Source organism: Protopterus annectens, chromosome 3.part1 (genome assembly GCF_019279795.1).
Source record: "Protopterus annectens isolate FY-2018-M chromosome 3.part1, PAN1.0, whole genome shotgun sequence".
Classification (NCBI taxonomy): domain Eukaryota; kingdom Metazoa; phylum Chordata; order Ceratodontiformes; family Protopteridae; genus Protopterus; species Protopterus annectens.
Genome location: NC_056732.1, coordinates 1,745,239,708 through 1,745,261,021, shown reverse-complemented (window position 1 = coordinate 1,745,261,021; position 21,314 = coordinate 1,745,239,708). Strand labels below are relative to the sequence as shown.

The window sequence follows — 21,314 nt, the reverse complement described above, 5'->3', positions numbered from 1 at the left end:
CAAGCCTAGCCAATTATCCCTTGCGAGCCACTTCAAGCCTAGCCAATTATCCCTTGTGAGAGTCAAACCCTGCAACTTGTGTTTGTAAGGCAAACGCCTTAGCCATTAAGCCACCCTCCCAACTTTAGAGAGTTTTTTCTAAGATCCTTCCCATAAATAGGATCAGGTTAGTAAGTGCAATTATCAAAATGCGAATATATAAAAAATAAATAATCAAAGCCTGCATTAGGCAAGTCAAGTAAATAATATGAAAATATTTCAGTGGGCCAAATCCCTCACACCCTTCTTATACACAGGGCTTTATACCCTTATAACAATCAGGTGTGAAACTACTGCAACTTGAGGTAAATATGACATCCTCCATATAATATGTGATTTGGTCAAACAATTTTCTTAGATGGCAAATGACTTTTCTTTCTCAAGTCTCTGATTACTTGAAAAATGAACTTTTTAATATTCGGAGATGAAACTTTTTTTCACGTACATCACAAAATATGCCAATTCAGCTACAGCAACCAAGTGGGTTTGCTGGTGCACAGATAGTCAAACGGTTCCGCATGTACATTCTCAGATGACAGTGCTCTTGTAAATGAATGAACCATGAGTGTTCTTGTAAATGTTTATAACCTGCAAGACTATACAAAAAGAAAGAAAAAACCTAGCTGAATAAATGAATGAATGAATAAATAATTAAAATCCGATTTCTGATATTCTCATTTACAGAACAAAATGGAGCATGGAAAGACAATTGCATAGACGCTTTTTGCAACACCAAACAGACTTGCAGAACATATTCAGAATTTTTTCTTACCCCACTTCAGAGGGGCTCATCCCCCTGCAGTTTGTCACTTCACACAAATGCAGTTTCACTACTGACATGTCACTGTGTAAGACATAATTTCAGAGCTCCTGTTAATGCTAGTTGTGGAAATTATTATATAATGAATAGCCAATGCTATATCTTTTTTATTGAAATTTCATCAAACAAACAAAACAGAATAACAACAAAACGTAATTATATATCACAGCAAAGCAGAATAAAAAGTATGAGCTGGAATGGGGTAGGTCAAAAAATGAATAAAAATATATTTTACATTTAATAAATAATGTATGCATGGTCATTGATCTACAATTAATAAGCATAATTTAACCAAATAGCATTATTTTATTTATTTTTTGATTGATTGTCATTTGATTATTAATTTTCCTAATCAGTTCTGCGCAGTTAACAATTACATTGATTTATCCTTGCTGTGAAGATTGTACATTTGGGTGTGAGACAACCACTTTCTGCCTTTAGTGGGGAAAAAAATCATGTGGGATGCTGAATCAATATCCTTCAAAAAATATATACTCATATGGGCAGCACACTCACTCTGTTTCTAAGTACTCCCAATTTTGGCAGACAATGGTCATCCAATACCATTTAACCAACCTAGCAGGTGATGAGACTCTACCATGCTATAAATTTGTCCAGACAATGTTTTTTCTTCTCAATGATTCTTATTAATTTGTACAACAATTGAACCATAAATATATGAATGACTACCTTTTTAATCAGCCTTTTCATCATCTGATGAATGACTCACAGCAAGTATTCCCACCGGCATCCACACAAGGACAGGAGGACAGAAGATAACTGGCATAAGTTACCCCCCCCCCCCCCCCCATTCTTTTGCATACTGTCTTTTTACCCTGAAAATGATACAGTAAAAGCTTAGAACTCCCAAAAGACCTGCATCTGTTATTTGCAGAGATAGCAGAATAAATCACAATATGCATGAACTGGACTCAGTATAACTATGTCCAAAATTCTAACCACTTTTTTACCCCAGAAGAGGAACTTAGAATATTCTCAAACAGCCTTCCCAACATGATCTTTAATTTTTGATTACAACACGAATATATGCACAACATACTCGGGTGCACACTTCGCCCATCCTTGTGCACGCAATGCAGCACCGCTCATGCACACGGTGAAGTAACTTAATTCTTCCAACAGTAACATAGGGTAATTACAGCAATAGTGTATAAAGGTTCAAGGTTATATTTTACATTTACACAAACACATATATACAAGCGAAGGAGCAGCAGTAATCTTTACACTCCGATTAGGCACCACTTCCTTCACTTGTAACTTTAAAGTGCCAGTTTTGTCACATATTAAATGACAAGCGTTGTTTAGTCTGAAGCTGCAAGACAGGTTTGAGATTAAAATAAAACAATGGTAGGTCACACGTTATATTTACTTCTCTTGTCTACTGTAGCAACAACTGTAGGTTTACCCCGGGAATCATCTCTGTATCACTGCTGGACAGAGGCACAGCAAACTAATGGGTATAGTATTCTCATCCTAAGGGGTGGTGAAAGCCACACACACTCTGGCTAGGCTTATAAATGCCCTAGGGCAGATAGCCTAGTATGAACCTATGAACGGTGCGCTATTTTGACGAAGAAAGAATGAAGCATGCCTTGCCATCGTTATCCTGCTGAGAGCATGATTTGCTGGTCTCTGAATGAGTACACACAATTCTTACTGCTTAAACCCTTGTCCAGCTGAACCGCAATATAGAAAAGCTAGGTCGAAATACAATACAGCAAAACTGGAGTCTGTCTGCTGTTTCCAAAGAGGTTTCACTTTGAACGGAGTAGATATAAAATGTCCCTTTAATCACTGATCTCACCTTTCCGTCTGAAAAATGTGACACACTACCTTTCGCAATGTAAAAAACAAACAGGTAAACTAACAACTTCAGTTAGGAAGCTCACAGTATGGTTAACAGCCAACACTTAGTGAATTAATGATTCAGTATTAATTACAATGAATACTTATTGTGAAAGTTTTAGCAAAAATGTGTCATTAACCCCTTAAGTAATGGATTGTTTTTAACTCACAATTAGCGATTAACATTCCTGGTGATGATAAATACACAGGTTTTTACAATTTTTGACTTGTCTCCGGACAGCAATTATTTATGCAGTCAGAGAAAAAGGAGAGTAGGATGGTCCTAATCAAGAGGACTCCAAGAATGACAGGCTTAACGGCTTTTCTCCGGTAAGGATTGGGTTAATGGCTTTCATTCAAAAATCTCCGCAGCACAGGGAATCTGAGCCGCGTGGTTGTAGTAGTGTTGACGTCATTGTTCGTCATGGGAACCGCCTCCCATTTATAGTTACAACAGAGGCATGTGACTTAAAACTACAAGTATGAGTTCAAACAAGAAGGCGACGCCAGGGCTAAAGTCCACTCACCCTCCCCAAAAAATCAGCTATTGAAATTGTTGAAACATTTCTCAAGCAAAACACTACAGAAACATGCTAAAAGAAAATAAAAGGTAAATACGCTAATTCAAAAAGTGTTCCTACAGAGAGTTGATTCTGTGGGGGAAAAAGAAAAGACTGCAAGGCGTGACTGACCCGAGCAGTGCGTAAAGCTGTCAGGAAAGCCAGTAAAGACTGTTGTGCTCAAAACGAACCAATTTTGACTAGAATTTCATGCCGCATCTGCAGTTCTCCCACACCAGCTTTATAAACCGTCACGAACATTTCTCTATATTCAGCGCCCCCACATGCTTCCATTTCAGCACCAACGATTGCCGGACAGGGAGGAAGGGGTGACATGTGACTGCAGCTGTTGTAAAGCAAGCAAAAAAGCACATATACATCTATTCCAGCTAAACAATCAATTAATCGCTAAATTACACGTTAATTATCCTGTAAATACACGTATGCTTAGGTAAAAGCAGTGACAATACTACTAAAAAGCAAAGAGGAAATCATGCTAGTTTGTGAGGAGGATAAGCATGTGACTGCTCCCTGCTGCATCGGAATATTCCACTAAGATGTGGATCGAGCACAAGCATGAAGAATAGCTGTAGCTACAGAAAGATATAAGAAAACGTGAGCTACATAATGCAGCACAATGCTCCTACCCCATACTTCTTAGAAAAGGGGTACCCTTGCGCAGAGACAATGAACAAGCTTTAATACATTTCAGCTAATATTAGAATTATTTTCTTTATATAGTTACAATAAAGTTTGCCTTGTTCCGCTCCCGAGAATAGAACCAGACAGTATCGAAAACCAATCTGCGAGGACACGTATAATAGCCCAAACCCGTGCTTTTCAGTTTATCCCGTGCAACGTTAACTAAGCATAACCTGCAAGGAAGTTTCACTGACCAACTGATCATTGTACTGACATTTTATGTGCTTGTGCAGGTGTATAGTTTTGGTGGTGGGGGATCGCAACAAATAATATTCCTGCAAAATATGTGTCACGCTTAGATTATCTATGTTAAGTAAAACTACAAACTAGAGTCCTGTATCTCACGAAAATCAGGATACAACTGTTTAGGATAAAATAAAAATATAATAATAAGACTGTAGTAAGTTAACTAACATAAGAAGTATATCACTACACAATACAGAAATAACATGTTAGGCAATCACCAAAATGCTTAAAAGTTTGAAGGTCTCTCCGTAGAATACTAATTTTTCCCGCAAAGCGCGCACATCGCTTTCAGAAACCGCATCCGCATTTCTGAGTCATACTTTAACGCAAACTGCAACTTCCTTTCTCGTTAATTTTAGTCAACCAGACTTTTTATTTCAGTCCTGTACCAACGTAGCAACTTAACGAGGTACCACTATACACATTAGCAGCTTTTTATTTAACAATTATGTTCAGTGCAAAACTTCTTTGCCTAAATGGGTTTGGGGTCTGCTGTTAGAGCCCATTCATTCAATCCCACGTGTCTAGAACAACTAGCATTAGACGGGATTTAAAGAAGTAAATAAAGCGCAATACAGAAGTGCATAGAATTACCAAAAAAAAAAAAAAAAAAAAAAACGTGAATCACCCAAACTAGTACAGGTATTAATTAATGCGTGTTGGATGCAAGCTCCCATGTGCATGCCACGCTTACTGGCTGACACGAGCCCTGGGCTGCAGTGCATTTTGCACGTGAGTAAGTGGAGAAGTTGCAACGTCAAGAGTATTACAGATGACTTGGTGCCGGTGAAATGCACCGGCCGGCTTTTATTAACGGGCTCCGCGCCAGGGTGCAATTAGGCAAAATGACTGACTGATCATCCCCGCTGTTTGCTCATGTCCACCTTTTCTTGCCATTTTTTTACCTGGCCGCTGCCGCAGTGGTTATTCTCTGTCAGGTAACTGAAGACTAGGGAAGAAATCTCCTCATCAAACAACGAGCTGCAGTCCGCCATCTTCCAGCAAGCTAAGTGAGAGATGGAGGGGCGGAGGAGCGCGTGAGTGCTACCGCTGCAGATAACACGCCTCCCCTCTGCTGCTGGAGGGGCAGGCTGCTTGCGTTTTCATTTTCTCTCTCCTCCTAAATCAAAGAGATTTTTTGTTTGCTGTTACTAGCATAGAATACGTTTACTTTGATGTGCATGGAAAATAATCAATGAGGCTTCAAACATGTTTATAGCTTCAAACGTAAGCTAATAATAACCAACCATAATAATGCCTGCTATGCAAGTAATACGGTAGTCTGAACATCCTGGGAAACGGAACACTATATAGTTTAAGCGTGACAGGTCATAATGAAAGCAGCAAACTTTTACCACCTTAATCTATGAACCTATTAAGGTGGTCTATAGGTAGTATGTAGTTAAGCAGTTAAGTCAGAATCTTATTTAAATTACAACTCACGGTTAAATGTCAAGCCTGATTGTTTTTTTTATCTAACAATATGGGTACAGTCTGTACATCTTCAGAAGTGTTATTCTGCATACAGTGACTGAATGATACCGGCATTCCCCATTTGTGTAAACGATAGCACACATGTCCGAAGTTTGAATCCTTGTTTAATATCCGCAGAAGGGCTTAGTAGCATAAAGTCAACTATAGGTGGCCAAAATGAGACTTTTCCACTTAGACCCAGTCTGATGCACACCTTCCAACTGTCCTTGATTTTGAGGAAGATCCCTGACTTTGTCAAAAATTATTGAGCAAACAAATTGAGGAGGTATGTGTTGTGATTTTGCTATGTGTTTCAAAACAGGAAAATGAGCCTTTTTTATCATATTACAGCCTGCATTCCATACAAAGCACTGCATAGTTTAGTTGAGCAGATTCCTTTCATAGGATCATAAGATCATAGCAAGTTACTAGGCTACTGGCCCTGGGGCCCTTATAAGTCTAGGCAGTAAATTAGCTCATGTTCCCACAAGTCAGCACCTGATACCCTTGTCCAACCGGGACACAGGTGGAATCCCAGGGTTGTATTTTCTATTTCCCATTAAGTCATCCAGGTTCCTCTTAAACATGGATAATGAGGTACTCTGCTTGACGTGGAGAGGCAGTCTATTCCACAGATGGGGGAGTCTCTGGGAGACAAATCTGTCCACCAGCAAGTTCTATTGATGTTGCAGACCAAATTGAAGTTTTGCATGCAGGTCACATGAGTGGAGTTTGGTTTGTGGATATGCAGCACTTTCATCAAGGTGGGGTCAGAGATTCCTCTGTATGCCTGATCATCACTAAGGAGTCTGTATGAGACAGAGTAGAGGGACAGGGCTTTTAGCCTATCCATGTTGGATAGATTTTTCAAGCCATGGATTCTCCTGGTCAGGAACCTCTGCGATCTCTTCAGCTGCTGCATGTGCTTCACTAGGTACATGCCAAAAGGGGCGTTACTCCGTGATGGACCTGATAAAGGAGGAATACAGGGAAGTTATAACTTCCTTGTTCCTGGAAGAAATACCCTTACTAATGAGGTGAGCTATGTAGAAAACTCTCCATACAATGGAGGCAAAATGGTGGTCAAATGTTAGATTGCTGTCAACTTGGGTGCCCAGGTCCCTCACAACTGCTTGCATGCTTAGGACGTTGTTATTAATGTGATAATTTGTGGAGATGTCACTCTCCCCAAAGGGGATGATGATGCATTTTTTGGCATTCAGTTTGAGGCCATGTTTCTGGCACCGGTCATTTATCTGTGTAAGGCCAGTTTTGAGAACATTGGTTGCACATTATAAACACAGTGCTTAAAGTATATTCAAATTTATTTTATTTTTATTTTTTATTTTACATTTGTTGACCGGGATAGTCCGACTGGATGCATGTCCATTTTCAGCGGAGGCCCGGGGAGAAAAGCTCCAAGGGTAAGCAGATACAGCATTACATAATACCAGCATTACATATTACAAACAGACTATTTACAGAGATTACATAAGTAAGCAAGTTAAACAAGTTCCACAGGTTACAGATAGTCCTGAGCACAAGTCAGGATTAAATTACACAGTAAACTGGTTAACAGATTTTTACACATTCGAGTTAGCCTGGCTTGATACATTGACATAGCCAGTTAAGTAACAAATGTTGTTTGAGTCTAGTTTTAAATTGACCTAAGGTGGAAAGTAAGGTAATATCAGCTGGAAGAGAGTTCCAGGATCTACTTACAGAGTTTGCAAAGAGAGAATCACCGGCTGTGTTATTAATTTTGCTAGTCTGAATTAGTAGTTTGTTAGAGGATCGAAGCGGTCTAGGATTGTTATAGGGGGTGATAATATTTTTTATTTAATCTAAAGTTTGAGTCCTGTATGGATCATATCAACGTTGCAAGCCTGGTCAGTGTAATTCTATCCCTTCCTGTTAACTTCTGCACCACACTACTGGGAATACCTACCTCACTGCCATTTGAGTTTTCTAAGCATATATTTATTTTTTTAGACAGAACAAACTGCTGTTCTGGAAAGCAGTTTTGCGCCGTTCCTAATTACTGTGGCTGCACAGACCAGGTGCTGCTAAATTAGGACCATATCTGTGGTAGTTGTTTTATTTAGCCAGCTCATCACTCTGTATCATGAATGACCTGCAATTATTAACTAATTTGCATTTTATTTTGTTCTGTTTGTATTCATGGTAGCCTTATGTCAGTATTCTAAAGACTTCTGGGTTCATAAAAGGTGTGCCATGAAATTTGGGGTGATACAGAACTGCAGCAGTCAGAGTTACTGGCTCATAGCAGTTACATTTCACTTTCCATATATTCAGTGCAGAGTCTACAGATCCTCCTTGTGTTCATGCAGGTTTTTGCAAAATGTTCTGGTTTTCTGTCACATCACAAAGGCATACTGTAGGTGAATTGGTGACCATCCAAGTTGCCCATAGTTTTTTGTGTGTGTGTCCATGTGTTTCTATGTTGTTGTTTATCTTTCGGCTTTTTCCCTGTAAGGGGTCGCCACAGCAGAACTCTGGTCCGCTAATGATTGGCAGTAGATTTTTACGAAACGCCGAGGTGCCAGCTCGACGCCCAACCTTCAACGAAGGCATGCCCATTTAATCACGCATGTCTTTCGAACGCTACACAACCGCGGGGAGGACATGCAGACTCCGCACAGAAGGCACTCCCAAGCCGAGAATCGAACGGGAGAACCTCTTGCCGTGAGGTAACAACGCTACAGCTGTACCATCGTATGCACCATATAATGAGCTTGTGCACCATCTGGGATAAGTTTCTCTGCTTTTTGCTCACTGAGTGCCAGGGCAGAGCTTTGTTCCCATGTAACCCTGAAACTGATTGAGTAGGTAAAGTGAGAATGAATGTGTAAATAAGGATATTTCATTTATTGTGTCATGGTTTAAGTTTGTTCATCGGTTAGTTTTTCAGCAAGATATATTTTTTTAATTGTCTTTTTAACATGGTAGTATTAAGTTTTAAATTGTTTTATTATTTTCTGACGTGTTTGCAGCCAGTATTCATTATCAAAAATCTGCAGCATCCACACCTGAACCAGGTATATCATATAATCATAAGAAACTGTATTTCTGTTTCATTTTCAGTTAGATTTATTAGTTGTCAGGTGGCAGTTGTAAAACTTTGAATGACTCTAGCTGAAAAGGGCAACATGGTTTCAAATTACAAGATATACTCTGTGTCAAATGCAGGTTTTTTCACTAGGATTGGCAGCTAGTATTTCAAGCACAGTCAGCGAGAAAAACAACTCTGTTTAATTCATAAACCTTTAAAGCATATAGGAAATATTTTCTTCAAGGCAATTTTAAGTATTATACATTAGAACACATAATGTCCATGTAACAGCTAATGCTTTGCTGCTTTGATACTGTTCTATACCAAATAACAGTGAAACTAAAGTGGAAAACTGCAAATGTATTGCTGAATATGTTTCACTGTTATGAATATTGCTGGGTGTACTAGTTTAAAAGCTATGATGTTGCATTTAGCAGATGCAATAGTTCATGACATGCATGACACAATAGTTAGTGAATGAGGCAGGATAAGAATGCATAGGCAATAATATTAAGGATTGTGTACTTTTCCGTTAACCCCCTACCAGTTCATCGCACTGCACAGACTTGAAATAGCTACTTCATGCGAGGGTGAAGTAATAGCAGTATTTTATTGGTGGCGTAGCTGAAGACAAACATATCTACCTTTCTCATTGGTCACAGTCTCTGCGTGACTACTTTTGTACGTGTACTTCACCCAGTCAATGCTTCCTGCTGTCTGCGAACTAGTAAGGTGACATTGTAGGGCACAGCCAAAATGCTTACATTCATCAAGATTCAATTTCTATTCAATTATTCAACACTGTATGAATCCTTGGAAATTTAACAGGGTGAGATATGGCTTCACTTCACAGCAGTACGAAGTATTCAGTTGAGCAAATTCTTTTTTTTTTTTAGTCTTCTATCAGACAGATTATAACACATATAAGATAACTTTTTTGAAAATAACATTTATGTAGTGACAAGAGAACGGGGTCAACGTTTGAAGATGGTTAATGTGTTTACTAGGCAGCATTTGGAGAGAGTTACCATTTATCAAAATGATAACAGCCAGCGAGAGCATAATCGTGAGGCTGACAGTGCAGAAATTTTTGGTGACACCCCTGACTCCGAGTATGCTTATTCTCTCTCAAGTAGAAATACTTGATGAAACAGCCTCACTGCTCAGAAATCAGAGTACAGAATTTGTCAGAAGCTGTTATAAGACATTGTCATGAAAAATGTGAACACTGTTCACAGCCCCACCTTTTCAAATGTCCAAAATGGGACTTCTTTATGCACAAATATGCGATCTTCACTTTATGCCAAAATAAAAGCCTATTATTTTAAATTTCGAATTATGTTATTTAACATAATACTTGGGCAGCTATCAAAGGAAACACCAAATATTTTTGCCGTAAAAATCTTCATGCTTCTCAGGAATAAGGCGAGATGCGTGGTAGGGGTTTAACGGAAAAGTGCCAACGATTGCAATGCACCAAATAAAAAACAATTCCTATGAGATTTGGTTTAGAAAAGTTGGTAAAGAGCACCATAAATTTTTGATATATAATTTACTAGACTTCGATAGCTGAAACAGTTGTTACTTTTTTATACTAATGATGCAGTAAAACCTAGTTACCTCAGAGCTACTCATTAAGGAAGCTCAGAAGAAGCATGATAGGACATTAGAATTAACAGAATTACAAGGAAAAGATAATGAAGTAAAGTACAATGCAGATATTTATTCAGTGACTATGTCACAACACTCAAGTCCTGCAAGATAATCAAGAGCACCGGTGGGTATCAGGGACATTAGAGAAAACTGGGCAGTAGTTCTATATGTAAGAACTGTGGAGACAGTTACTTATGTCAAACTTGCATTCTTATTTTATTTATTTTCATTTGTTTGCTGGGGTATAGCACTGGTGTGACAAATCTGACCAATTTCAGGCTTGTATGCAACAAACAAGTAACAGGTGATTACAACAGCAATCAGTGTAACATTTAGACAATCATAATGATGTGCAAGAAGTTTTAGAATAAACAATTTAGCAGATACAATTGCAGTTAATATATAAAATGATATTAAGTGGATAATACAGAAGGACTACTTTGCAAATATTACATAATAGATAGCAGGACATAGTAGTTAATACAGGTAAAATAGTTTGTGCATATTTACAAAATAGATACTATTAAGTCACAGTGCTGAATAGATAATCACAGTTTTTCAGAAAAGTATAATCATTTTGACAAATAGTGAAGGATTATTTAAAGATGACAAAGCATATTTGACAGAAATGCATAAAATAAGATTGTAATCCAGCAAATAATCCAATAAAACAACTCGATTAGGTTGCTGGTAAGGGTAGTGATAATTATGTATATACAGAGTTAAGTACTATAGACAAGTAATAACAAAATATCCGTTACAATGAAAACATGTTGTTTTCATTTCTTTATACTATATATTTGTTGTCACCTAATGAGCTGCAGGTGATAGGAGAGTTGTATGACTAAACAGAGGATCTCAACCATGAAGATGAAGGGAACAATGTTGGGCCATATCTTTTGCAGTTGGAGTGGAGATGATAATTGCCAGAGAAGTGTTACATAGAAAGAAAACTTATTCAGCAGTCAGTTCTTTAGATGTTATAGGAGTAGAAGACATAGCGAGAGAAAAAGATTTTTATTTTGACAGATATCAACCTATGATAAGTTTACTTTTCCTGAAAAATAAATTGTTTTGGTAGATCATCTCAGACTCGGTATGCAACTTTTTTGGGTTACTGCTGCAGAGATTTATTAATAAGCTTAGGAATGGAAATATTTGCTGATAAATCTTTCTAAATGTTCTTTTTGACAATTAAATTTATGAAAATCATTTCAAGGAAACAAGGTTATAATATATGGAATACATTCTTTGTTTAAGATCTGATTATTCAGGCACAGAAAAGACATTTTATAGTTCAGACCTGAGTTTTGAAATGAGGGTATAAAATACTTATTTATAACAGGGTTTTGCAACTGTACACAAAGTGGAAACAAGTAAAGACAAAAGAAGAGTATGGATAAAAGGCTGGGATGCATGTGCTGACTTGCATATAAAAGACAATCAGATGATACATCTAAAGAATATGGTTAAAACATACAGTTTCAGGCAAACTTGCATTTTAAAAAAGTGCATTATTTTTTTAGTGACCGAATATTTAAGTAAAGAATGCCCAAAAAGAAGGAGAAGACAGCATGGTGAGAAAGAGTATACAAATTATAATTGTAGGATAATCTGCACTTAACATGACAGTGAAAATGTGTTTCTAGTTTGGCTATGTAGGAGTTTCACAAGATGAGCAGTCAAAAATGCAGAAGAAATGGTACACTCAAAAATAGTGATATAGAACAAGAACATGTTTCTGAAAAAGGAAGATAATACATCATTACCTGTACAACTGGATGCAGAAAATGTGCATGGAAATGTACATTTAAGCACAGGTAAAACTGTTGAACTGAATAATCGATATGAAGAGTTAGAGAAAGAAGGTAAAATGCAGAAATGTAAAGTGAGGAAGAGGTAAGGCAGAAGAGCTCAATAGGATAATTAAAAAAAACAAAAGCAGAAAGAAGTAGATAAACTGATAGCATGGAAATGGGCAATGTGAAAATTGTCTTAAAACACCACTGTGTGAAGGTTAGTAGATGTGAAGTGGTAATTTTACAATGTATGGGGAAGAGATAATGTGAAAATTGTCTGAAGTCATTCCAGTGATTGTTAGAAGTTCTGAGGTGGTGTAGGTTTTTTTTTAATTGAGACAATGTGTTTATTAGATACTAGGTTTGTGGGAAAAAAAAGAGTAGTAGCATTTTTTATATAGTATTTAGAGGATGTGGCTTGGTCACTCAGAGGAAAAGTGCTCAAGGTTAACAACATTAATACAGAAGAAGAACATTAACATTATAGATGCAGAGACAGTGCATCCAGGGAGAGGTGTAATATTAGACAGAAGTAATAAAAAGAAGTATCTAATCTGATTTGTGTGTATGCTCCTTCAGTGCTAACCAAAAGAAGCAAAAAGAAAGGAATTGTTTGAAGAAATAAAAGCACGTTATAATAACTTTGAATATAATTTGGTAAACAGAATTGAATCCTTCCTCTTAAGGTCACTGCTCTGCCAATATTACCAAGTAAACCAAAAAAAAGAGCTGTGTCCACCAGGCCATATAAAACTTTAATAACATGAAATAAAATAAAATAACAATGTGAGCTCTTTTGGGCTAAGCCCTTCTTCAGACAGCAATAATAACAGTACTTATACCATCATGGTCTTTATATAAATTCAAAAAGCTGTTAACCAATCAACTTTTGTATTTCACTCGCCTCTTTTTTAGTGCAGGCTTTAAAGGAATAGCTCCATTTAGCCCTGGAGCACAATCTGCAGCAAATTCTATGATCCACTTAAGTTCATTATATTCAGTTGCATTAACAACACCCCCCCCCCTCTGGTTCATAATTAAAAAAATAGTCCCCTTCTACAGAATCATATGAAACAGAGAGGTTATGCACAAAAAGTTATAGATAAAGGCATAGAGGCTTCATGTAACCATAGAAGGGGTAAGCCTCATCCATGGTTTTCTAACAGGAATGGATGCAAGGAAGTAGAGGATAGAAAATCAAATGATAAGGATAAAGTTCTTAATCCTCATGTTATATTGAAATATCGTGACAGTATAAGTGGGGTATGTGACATTATTAAGCAAAATTGGAAGATCCTGTTAAATGATGAGCAACTGAGAAGTACCATAAGTGATAAACCTAGATTTGGTTTTAAACACAATAGTAACTTAAAGGATTTGTTATGTCACGAACCCAATATGAAACATGTGCTCAAGCATACCTCTAAAAGGGTTGCTACTTTTCCTTGTAGACATTGCAAGACTTGCTCTTTTATTAGTGATAAGAACTATTTTGTGCATCCCATAACCAACAAGAGGTATGATTTTTGCTTATATGCAGAGTGTCACAAAGTTAATATTGTTTATTTAGCGCAGTGTAAGTTATGTCCATGTTACTATGTTGAGAAAACCAATTGTAAACTGAAGGTCAGAATTCTAAAGCATTTATCGGCCATTTATCAGCCATATGCCTTAGAGATGAGCATAATGCTTTATATCAACATCTCTCACAGTTTCCAAGCCATAGTTTTTCTTTTATGGTAATACAGGTTACAATTATGAACCGGGGGGGGGGGGGTGTTGTTAATGCATCCCTTCCCGTTTCTACAATATATACTTTTTTCTCAATTTATTTCATGTATTTTTTTAGCATAGGGCTTGCCTGATCTATTATATTTATTATATTTATTAAATGTAGTGCTCTAGATTTTAGATTTATTTTTTATAGTACTCTTAGTCTAGTTATCAGTATGCCAACACTGCACCAGACCTTACATTTGATAGGGATGAAGTAGAAGTACCTTCTAACTCGGACCCTTTAGAATTTCCCCCTCAGGAGATCAGAGAGACTATCCCTTCAGTCCAGCAATAGGGGAGAGAAGGGGGCTACAGGAAACTGTACCACAACAAAACACATCAGGATTCTAATTCTTATTATCAACACCAAAAACAAAAAGGGAAAAGAACAGGGAATTAAATTATTTTGATAACTTAGACATCATAACCAAACTGAGTGGAATATTATCCACATATAAAGCTTTTAATTTTTTAACTAAAGTTCTTTAGATACTAGCTTACTTCATTTTAATCTTTTTAGGAAAGGTTTTACTTTCATTCCAAGCAAAAGAATAAACTTGGTAGATGTTTTGATTGATTTAAAAATCTTCACTAGGAAGCTTAATTTAGCTATTCAGTTTAAAGGAAAAGACAGTCTCAATAAAGAGATGTTTGAAAAGCAAAGTACATACAACCGCCAGTACATTTATTAGTTAATACATCTGAAAAGGTTTGTGAAAATGAGTTACATAAGCTTGTTTTTAACCAACAGGGCAAGGGTTTCAGGAGTCTGTGGGATGAAGTGAATATCTTACTTGATTCCCTAAAGAAAGCTAGAACACTACAAATTATGAAACTCGATAAAAGAGGTAGATGTGTAATATCTGACACCATAGATTATGTAGGGCAAATGTTTGAGACATTGCAGGATGAAAATTATGCTTTAGTTTCCTGCAATGAAATTAATATAGCCCACAAAAATATGGATTTATTTTTAGATGATTGTTGCTCTCAAGGAGTCATTAACAATTATTTATTTTATTTAATATTTGTTTACAGGGAAAGTCCAGTTGGGACAGAGCCCATTTTACTGGCAGCCTGGGCTGGAAATACTCCCATGTCTTTGGAATGTGGAAGGAAATTGGAGCACCCCCATACGAATGCAAGAAGGACATGCAGACTCTGCACAGAAGACACCCTAGCCAAGAATCGAACCGGAGAACTTCTTGCTATAAGGCAGCAATGCTAACCGCTGCACCACTGCACTGCCTGCTTTTTGAAATTTTACCTAACAATTCACCTAGGATACTGGCAATTTTTGGTATCCCTAAAGTGGAGAAAAGCATTTCAAAGCCCCCTTTGAAACCCATCGTGTCTGCACAGGGCTCCAAGACATACCTTTTAAGGGTATACATTGATCGTATGTTGAAACCCTCCTATCAAGTGGCCGCACATATTGTATAAGATACATGGGATCTTTTAGGTAGAATTGTGCAGGAACTGTGGAGTGTGAACCTGTATTTTTTTAACTATAGATGTGGTGGATTTGTTCACATGTATAACCAGAACAGAAAATTTACAGCTATTTAATGAGGCCCATATTCACTGTAATTTTTTAAAACATGATATATTTTTTTAAGCATCCACTTTATGGAAATTTATTTTGAAGGGGAGCTATACAAGTAGATTAAAAGAGTAGCCATGGGGGCCTCTATGCAAACCGTGTTATGTGGGCATGGGAGATAAAACACATATTTTCATCAGAATTTTTTTTCATGTTGTAAGATCTAAGGTTTTTAGTTGGAGCCGTGGCTGATGACACCCATCAGAAATGCACACACACCTGAACAGGAACACCATAATGAGGCACACGCACAAACACGAAATGTAATCGAGCGTGTGTTTGGGCTGCTCAAGTCACGGTTCCGATGCCTGGACACATCTGGTGGAGCCTTGCAGTACTCACCAACTACATGTACCCAAATTGTCATGGTATGTGCTATTCTACATAATATGATCCTGCGAAAACAGCTGCAGCAGGACCAGCATAGCCCCGGGCCAAACAGCCCCCCACCATTGCCAAGGCCATCACAGGCAGAGCGTGAGAGGAACAACCTGAGCCTGCCCCAGTAGGCAGAAGGAGGCGTGCCCAGTATGCTTTGGCCTTGGCAAAGAGGCAACGCATAGCACATACACTGGCTCAGTAGGAACTCTGGAAATTATACCTCTCTCTGACTCGCACATATAGTAAAAGGGATGCCTAAGTTGACACTACCTGCTTTCAAACATGTATAGGGAGTGTAGTATGTGCATCCGACATAGGCAGCCCTGCAGCACCACCTGAGGCATGATTGCCATGTGTTAAGTAATATAAGGCAGTGCTAAACAGCATTTACCACCATGTAGTATATGTAAACAAAATCGCACACACCAACTAGCACAACTGTGGTCAATGTTGAGTAATATTGGGCAACGTCCAGCAATGTTGGTTAATATTGAGCAATGTCGGACAAGCTTGGTCTAAGTAGGGCATAGCTGTACAAAAGCCAACATGCTCATATTTGCTCTACTGGTCCTTAAGCAGTCTGGTCTGCTCAGTATGAAAATATCAAGCAGTGATGGGCCTCAAACCCAGGATACTGTGCATTATAGTCATAGTACTAAACCATGACAGTATTGCAATGGTCAGCCTGTATGAAGAAATGTTGATAAGTCTATGCAAAGTATCTCATGGAAACCCTGCAGGCACAGCATAATCCCTGTCGAGTTATGACACAAAGGTGAGTCCTGCAGTAAGAATAGAACCTGACTTTCAACACACACAGTATAAATGTTAATACTGGTCATGTTCACACACATCAACAAATGTAGTGGATCTCAGACAGCAACATACAGAAAGGTCACACTGGGCATGCTCACACACTTCAATAAATGAGACAAATGTCAGGCAACAAAACACTGAAAGTCTGAACTGGGCATGCTCACACACTTAGGCCATGTCTGAGTACAGCAGTGAGCCACACATATCTGGCAGTTGCATGTGTTAACCCAGGAACCCCTCACTATCCAGCAATCCGCCCTGTGCACACAGTTATATGACAACAGACACATATATAATATAGTGGAACCCTGTCATAATCAAATATGTTCTGCAGATACCTAAGTTGTTCATAGAAAGTGGGAAAGCAAAGACGATAAAAACCTGCAATCAGTATCACCAATAAACATTGTGCATCCTGAACATCATCATAGGTTCAGAGGTTGATACTAGGCTATCTGCCCTAGGGCATGTACAAGCCTAGTCAGAGTGTGTTTGGCTTTCGCAACCCTGTCAGATTAATACACTGTGCCTGTGAATAGTAGGTCACACAAGATAGCCCATTTACGTTTAGTCTATTGTGCCTCTGTCTAGCAGGGACCCAGAAGATATCCCAGGGGTAAACATACGATCACCCATCCACTTGTCAAGATGTCTCCTGTAGGTGGTCAGTGGGTGGCTCTGCCTATGCGAAACCAGGATTACAATCTGGAGTGAGTGGAGCCTCTGGGATAAGAATCTGTCCCTCCAGCATGTCCTATTAACATCTGTGCTGAGGTATATGTCCCTGGAGTGTGTAGCTCCAAGGGAGTCGGATATCCTGAGGCGGAGCATGTCCATTAATTCTGGGTTGGATATTTCCGTAAACAACAGGCACACATCACATCCGAGTAGGCGGTAAGTGACTGAGTAGAGCTGGAGTTACTGTATCCGAACTGTGCAGGGCGTCCATGTGAGTCCCTAGATCTGCTTGTTGAGGAACATTTGTGGCCATTACAGTTGCTACAGGTGTCAGGTAAGGTACATCCCAAATGTAGCATTGTAACCAAGTATGGTCGTGATGAGTATAGGGGCACAATGACCTCACTTGATCTAGATGTGAAACCATATGGGATAAGGTGGGCTATATAGAAGGTCTGTCTAACCGCTTTGGCAACGTGATTGACAAAGGCGAGAGTACGAACAAGTCGTGTCTCCAAACCCTTTAACGACTCCTACCGTATGTAATGGATTACTACATATGTGGTAATGTGTGGGCATGTTGTTATTCCCAAAGGGGATGACTATGCAACTAATGGCATTTAGCTGTAGGCCATGGCTCAGGCACCAGTCATCCATCTCTGTGAGACCCTGTTTGAGTATGCATGTGCCAGCTGGAGAGTTGATTATGGCACCCAGTTTGCAGTCATCTGCAAACATGGTCAGCCATATTCCTCCTGTGTTAGCCTGTACGTCAGACAAATATATACTGAACAAGAGAGGTCCCAGGACTGAGCCTTGTGGGATGCCATGTGTAACTGGTGTATAGTCAGACATGGCACCTGCAATACAGACCATGTGGGTGCTATCCCTGATCCAGGTAGCAATCCATCGTGTGAGATATGTGTCGATATCAACGTTGGTGAGCCTATGCATAATGGCCGAGTGGGGCATTGTGTTGAAGGGTTTTGCAAGGTCCAGGTAGGCTGTGTGGACAACTGTCCCTACGTTGATGGACCTGGTAACTGTTTAAAGAATACAAACAGGTTCAAGAGGCAAGATCTGCCCACAACTATGCTGAAATGTGTAGGACACAGTGTCTGTAGGTTCCCGATGTCTATGTGTATGAGTCCCATGACAATACGCTCCATAGCTTTGCAGAACAGGCTAGTTAGGCTTATAGGGCGATATCGTCTGTGGTCTGTTGTGGCACCAACTCTGTGGAGCGGGACCACTGTCGCTGTACGCCATTCCTTGGGTACATATCCTGTAGTAACTCTGATATTGAACGGTGACTTAATGTGAGGGTTACGTCTGTCATGAAGCTCGTGTGAGACGCAGGCCGGGACACCGTCTGGTCCCATTGATGCTGTGTTGTCCGCTTTGGGGAGGGCAGCACTCACCTGTTTATTTGTGATAGGGAGATTACACTCTGTTGGGATGGACAGTTGCTCCTTAGGGGGGATGGGGGGGGGAGACATCTGCACTGAACCTGTTTGCCAGGATGTTGGCAATGTCAGTGGGTTCAGGGTATGTTTAGTCAGTATGCAGTAACTCACAGCATATCAGTGAGTGTCCACCCAGGTTCCTGACATAACTGAAGAAGGCCTTGTGAGTGTCCTATGTGTCTGGTGCAATTGTTCATTAGAAGCGGGCCTTAGATAAATTCATGAGTGATCGTAGCTGTCTGCTCGTACAGATCACAGATGCCTTCCCTGTCTGGGATTGCGCTCTATCATGTAGTAGCTTCCTCCTTTTGTTGTATAGCTTATTAATGGCCGGGGTCTACCAGACAGGTCCCCTGCCATTGGAGGAGTGAGTCTTGTTGTTATTTGTGATAGTCCGATCCATGCAGCCCACTAGGTGTCCATAGAATGTGTATGTAAAGGATTCAGCAGTCTGAGCCGTATTTACCACTGTCCCAGGGTCTCTGAAGGATACCACCTTGGTTTGGAGAAGTGAGACGTTTGCTTTTGAGAAGTTCACCAAGATTACCCAGGATGGGTGTGGGGACGGGATATGGATGTCCAGTGAGATAAATGTATGTTCTGACCTTACCAATGAGGGGTATATCGCTGGTGTGGAACATAGAGTCCCCATGTTGGTGATGATCAGGTCCAATATGTTTTCCCCTCTTGTGGGGGTGGTGTCCAGTTGTGCCATAGCATATGAGTTTACAAATAGTAGCAACTGTTGGGCGAGGGTGTTGGGGCTTGAGTAGTATCCCCAGTCAATGTTTGGGTATTTTGAAGTCACCCAATATAATGGTGTTTGGGGAGACCTTCATATTCTCCAGTGTTCCCTGGAAAGCCGAGTGTGGTTCCTGAGTTTGGGATGGTGGTCTGTAGCAGGCAACAAACTGAAAGGCAGTTTTGCACAATGTTAGTTGCATATGTATGGTCTGCGATGCTTAGTGCAGTGCTACTAACCCGGAGGTGTGTGTATCTGTGATGTGTATGGATACTCCCCCTATTTGTGTTGGCCATTCCGAGTCTTGTGGTCAGAAAGCATGGTATGAAATATAACCTGGTAGTGCTGGTGTGCATTTGCGAGCCTGAACCAGGTGTCTGTTAGTGCACAGATATCGCTATTCTCCATACTGAGGAGAGTCCTGAGTGGGCGCAATTTGAGGGTAACACATCTCGTGTTGAGCAGCATTACCCTTAGTTTCATTTACTCTGTAATGTCTATGGAGGTAGGTATGTCTTTTGAGCCCCGCTTAAAAAAGGCACTATGGTGGTAGCAAGAGCCTTAGCCAGTATTCAAAAGTCCAAGGGTGACAGGTGCAAGCTGTCCATAGCGAAGTTATGTGGCATGTCACCCCAGGCTGACAGACACTGGATCCCCTTTGAATGACACCAATATGTTAGCCAACTGTTAAACATGATCAGTTTGTCTGTATACTGTGACATCATACTTGGTGAGTTTAAGATGCTACACAAGGTCAGGGTCATACTGGCCTGGGCTACATGATCAGAGAGTTCCTCTATGGATCATATCATGTGGTCCAGGGAGGAACGTCTGAGGTTTTATGCACCAGCATGGACAATGATGGAGCCATTACTGTACTTGCTTTGGAGTGACCTGAGTGCATGTGATATGTGGCGGATCCTGGCACCTGACAGACAGCTCAAAGTGACCATCCCCTTGTTCGGCCTGGTGAGTGGGACGTCAGTGTGTCTGACAATAAGTGTCACCTATTACAAGTGTATTAGGTGTGTTGTTTAGCCCGAAGGGCAGTGACTGTGTGGCACACTGACATTGTGAACTATGTGATATGTGGGTATTGTAGTTGGGTAGCAGTTTGTGTGTCTGCTTTGGAGGTCTCTCCTGCTTAGGCAGAGTTTATTTAGAGCCTCTGAGTATGTTTATGTGTGATAATGTGGTTTGATTGCTGTCGCTATAGGTTTATGTGAGACTGATATGTGGTGAGTGTGGTTACCTTCACCACCTGATAGACTGTGCCAGTCATGGGTCGAGAGAGCTCAGCCTCCTGTATGTCTATATAGTTGCATCTCTCACATATATCTGAGTTTGTTGGGAGGAGGAGAGGGTTGTCTGTGTACATGAGGCAGTTGTGACATTGTGTCAAAATCACAATATTCACCAGCTGAACTGGAGATTACACACGAAACCGACCCCTGGAAATGCCAGGATATTATGATGACATACTCTGTAGACTGATCACAATGGATCAGTAGGGTGTTAAGTGTGTAAAAGAGTATAACAGGGATTAGTGCTCAGGTTTGTCGGTGTTTTGTAAAGAGTAGCTGCAAAGGAGTCCAGATGGAATCATGACACCTCCTTCAGC

At 39.7% G+C, this 21,314-nt stretch overlaps 1 protein-coding gene across 1 annotated transcript in view; it reads right to left on the bottom strand.

The window, feature by feature from the left end:
* The window catches only part of PPARGC1B (PPARG coactivator 1 beta), a 516,583-nt gene extending 511,317 nt beyond the window's left edge, over positions 1-5,266 (bottom strand). The window contains exon 1 of the mRNA XM_044067742.1: positions 5,139-5,266. Coding sequence (XP_043923677.1) covers positions 5,139-5,228 — 90 coding nt within the window. The 5' untranslated portion in view covers positions 5,229-5,266. The remainder of the gene's footprint in view (positions 1-5,138) is intronic.
* Positions 5,267-21,314: the final 16,048 nt, after the last annotated feature.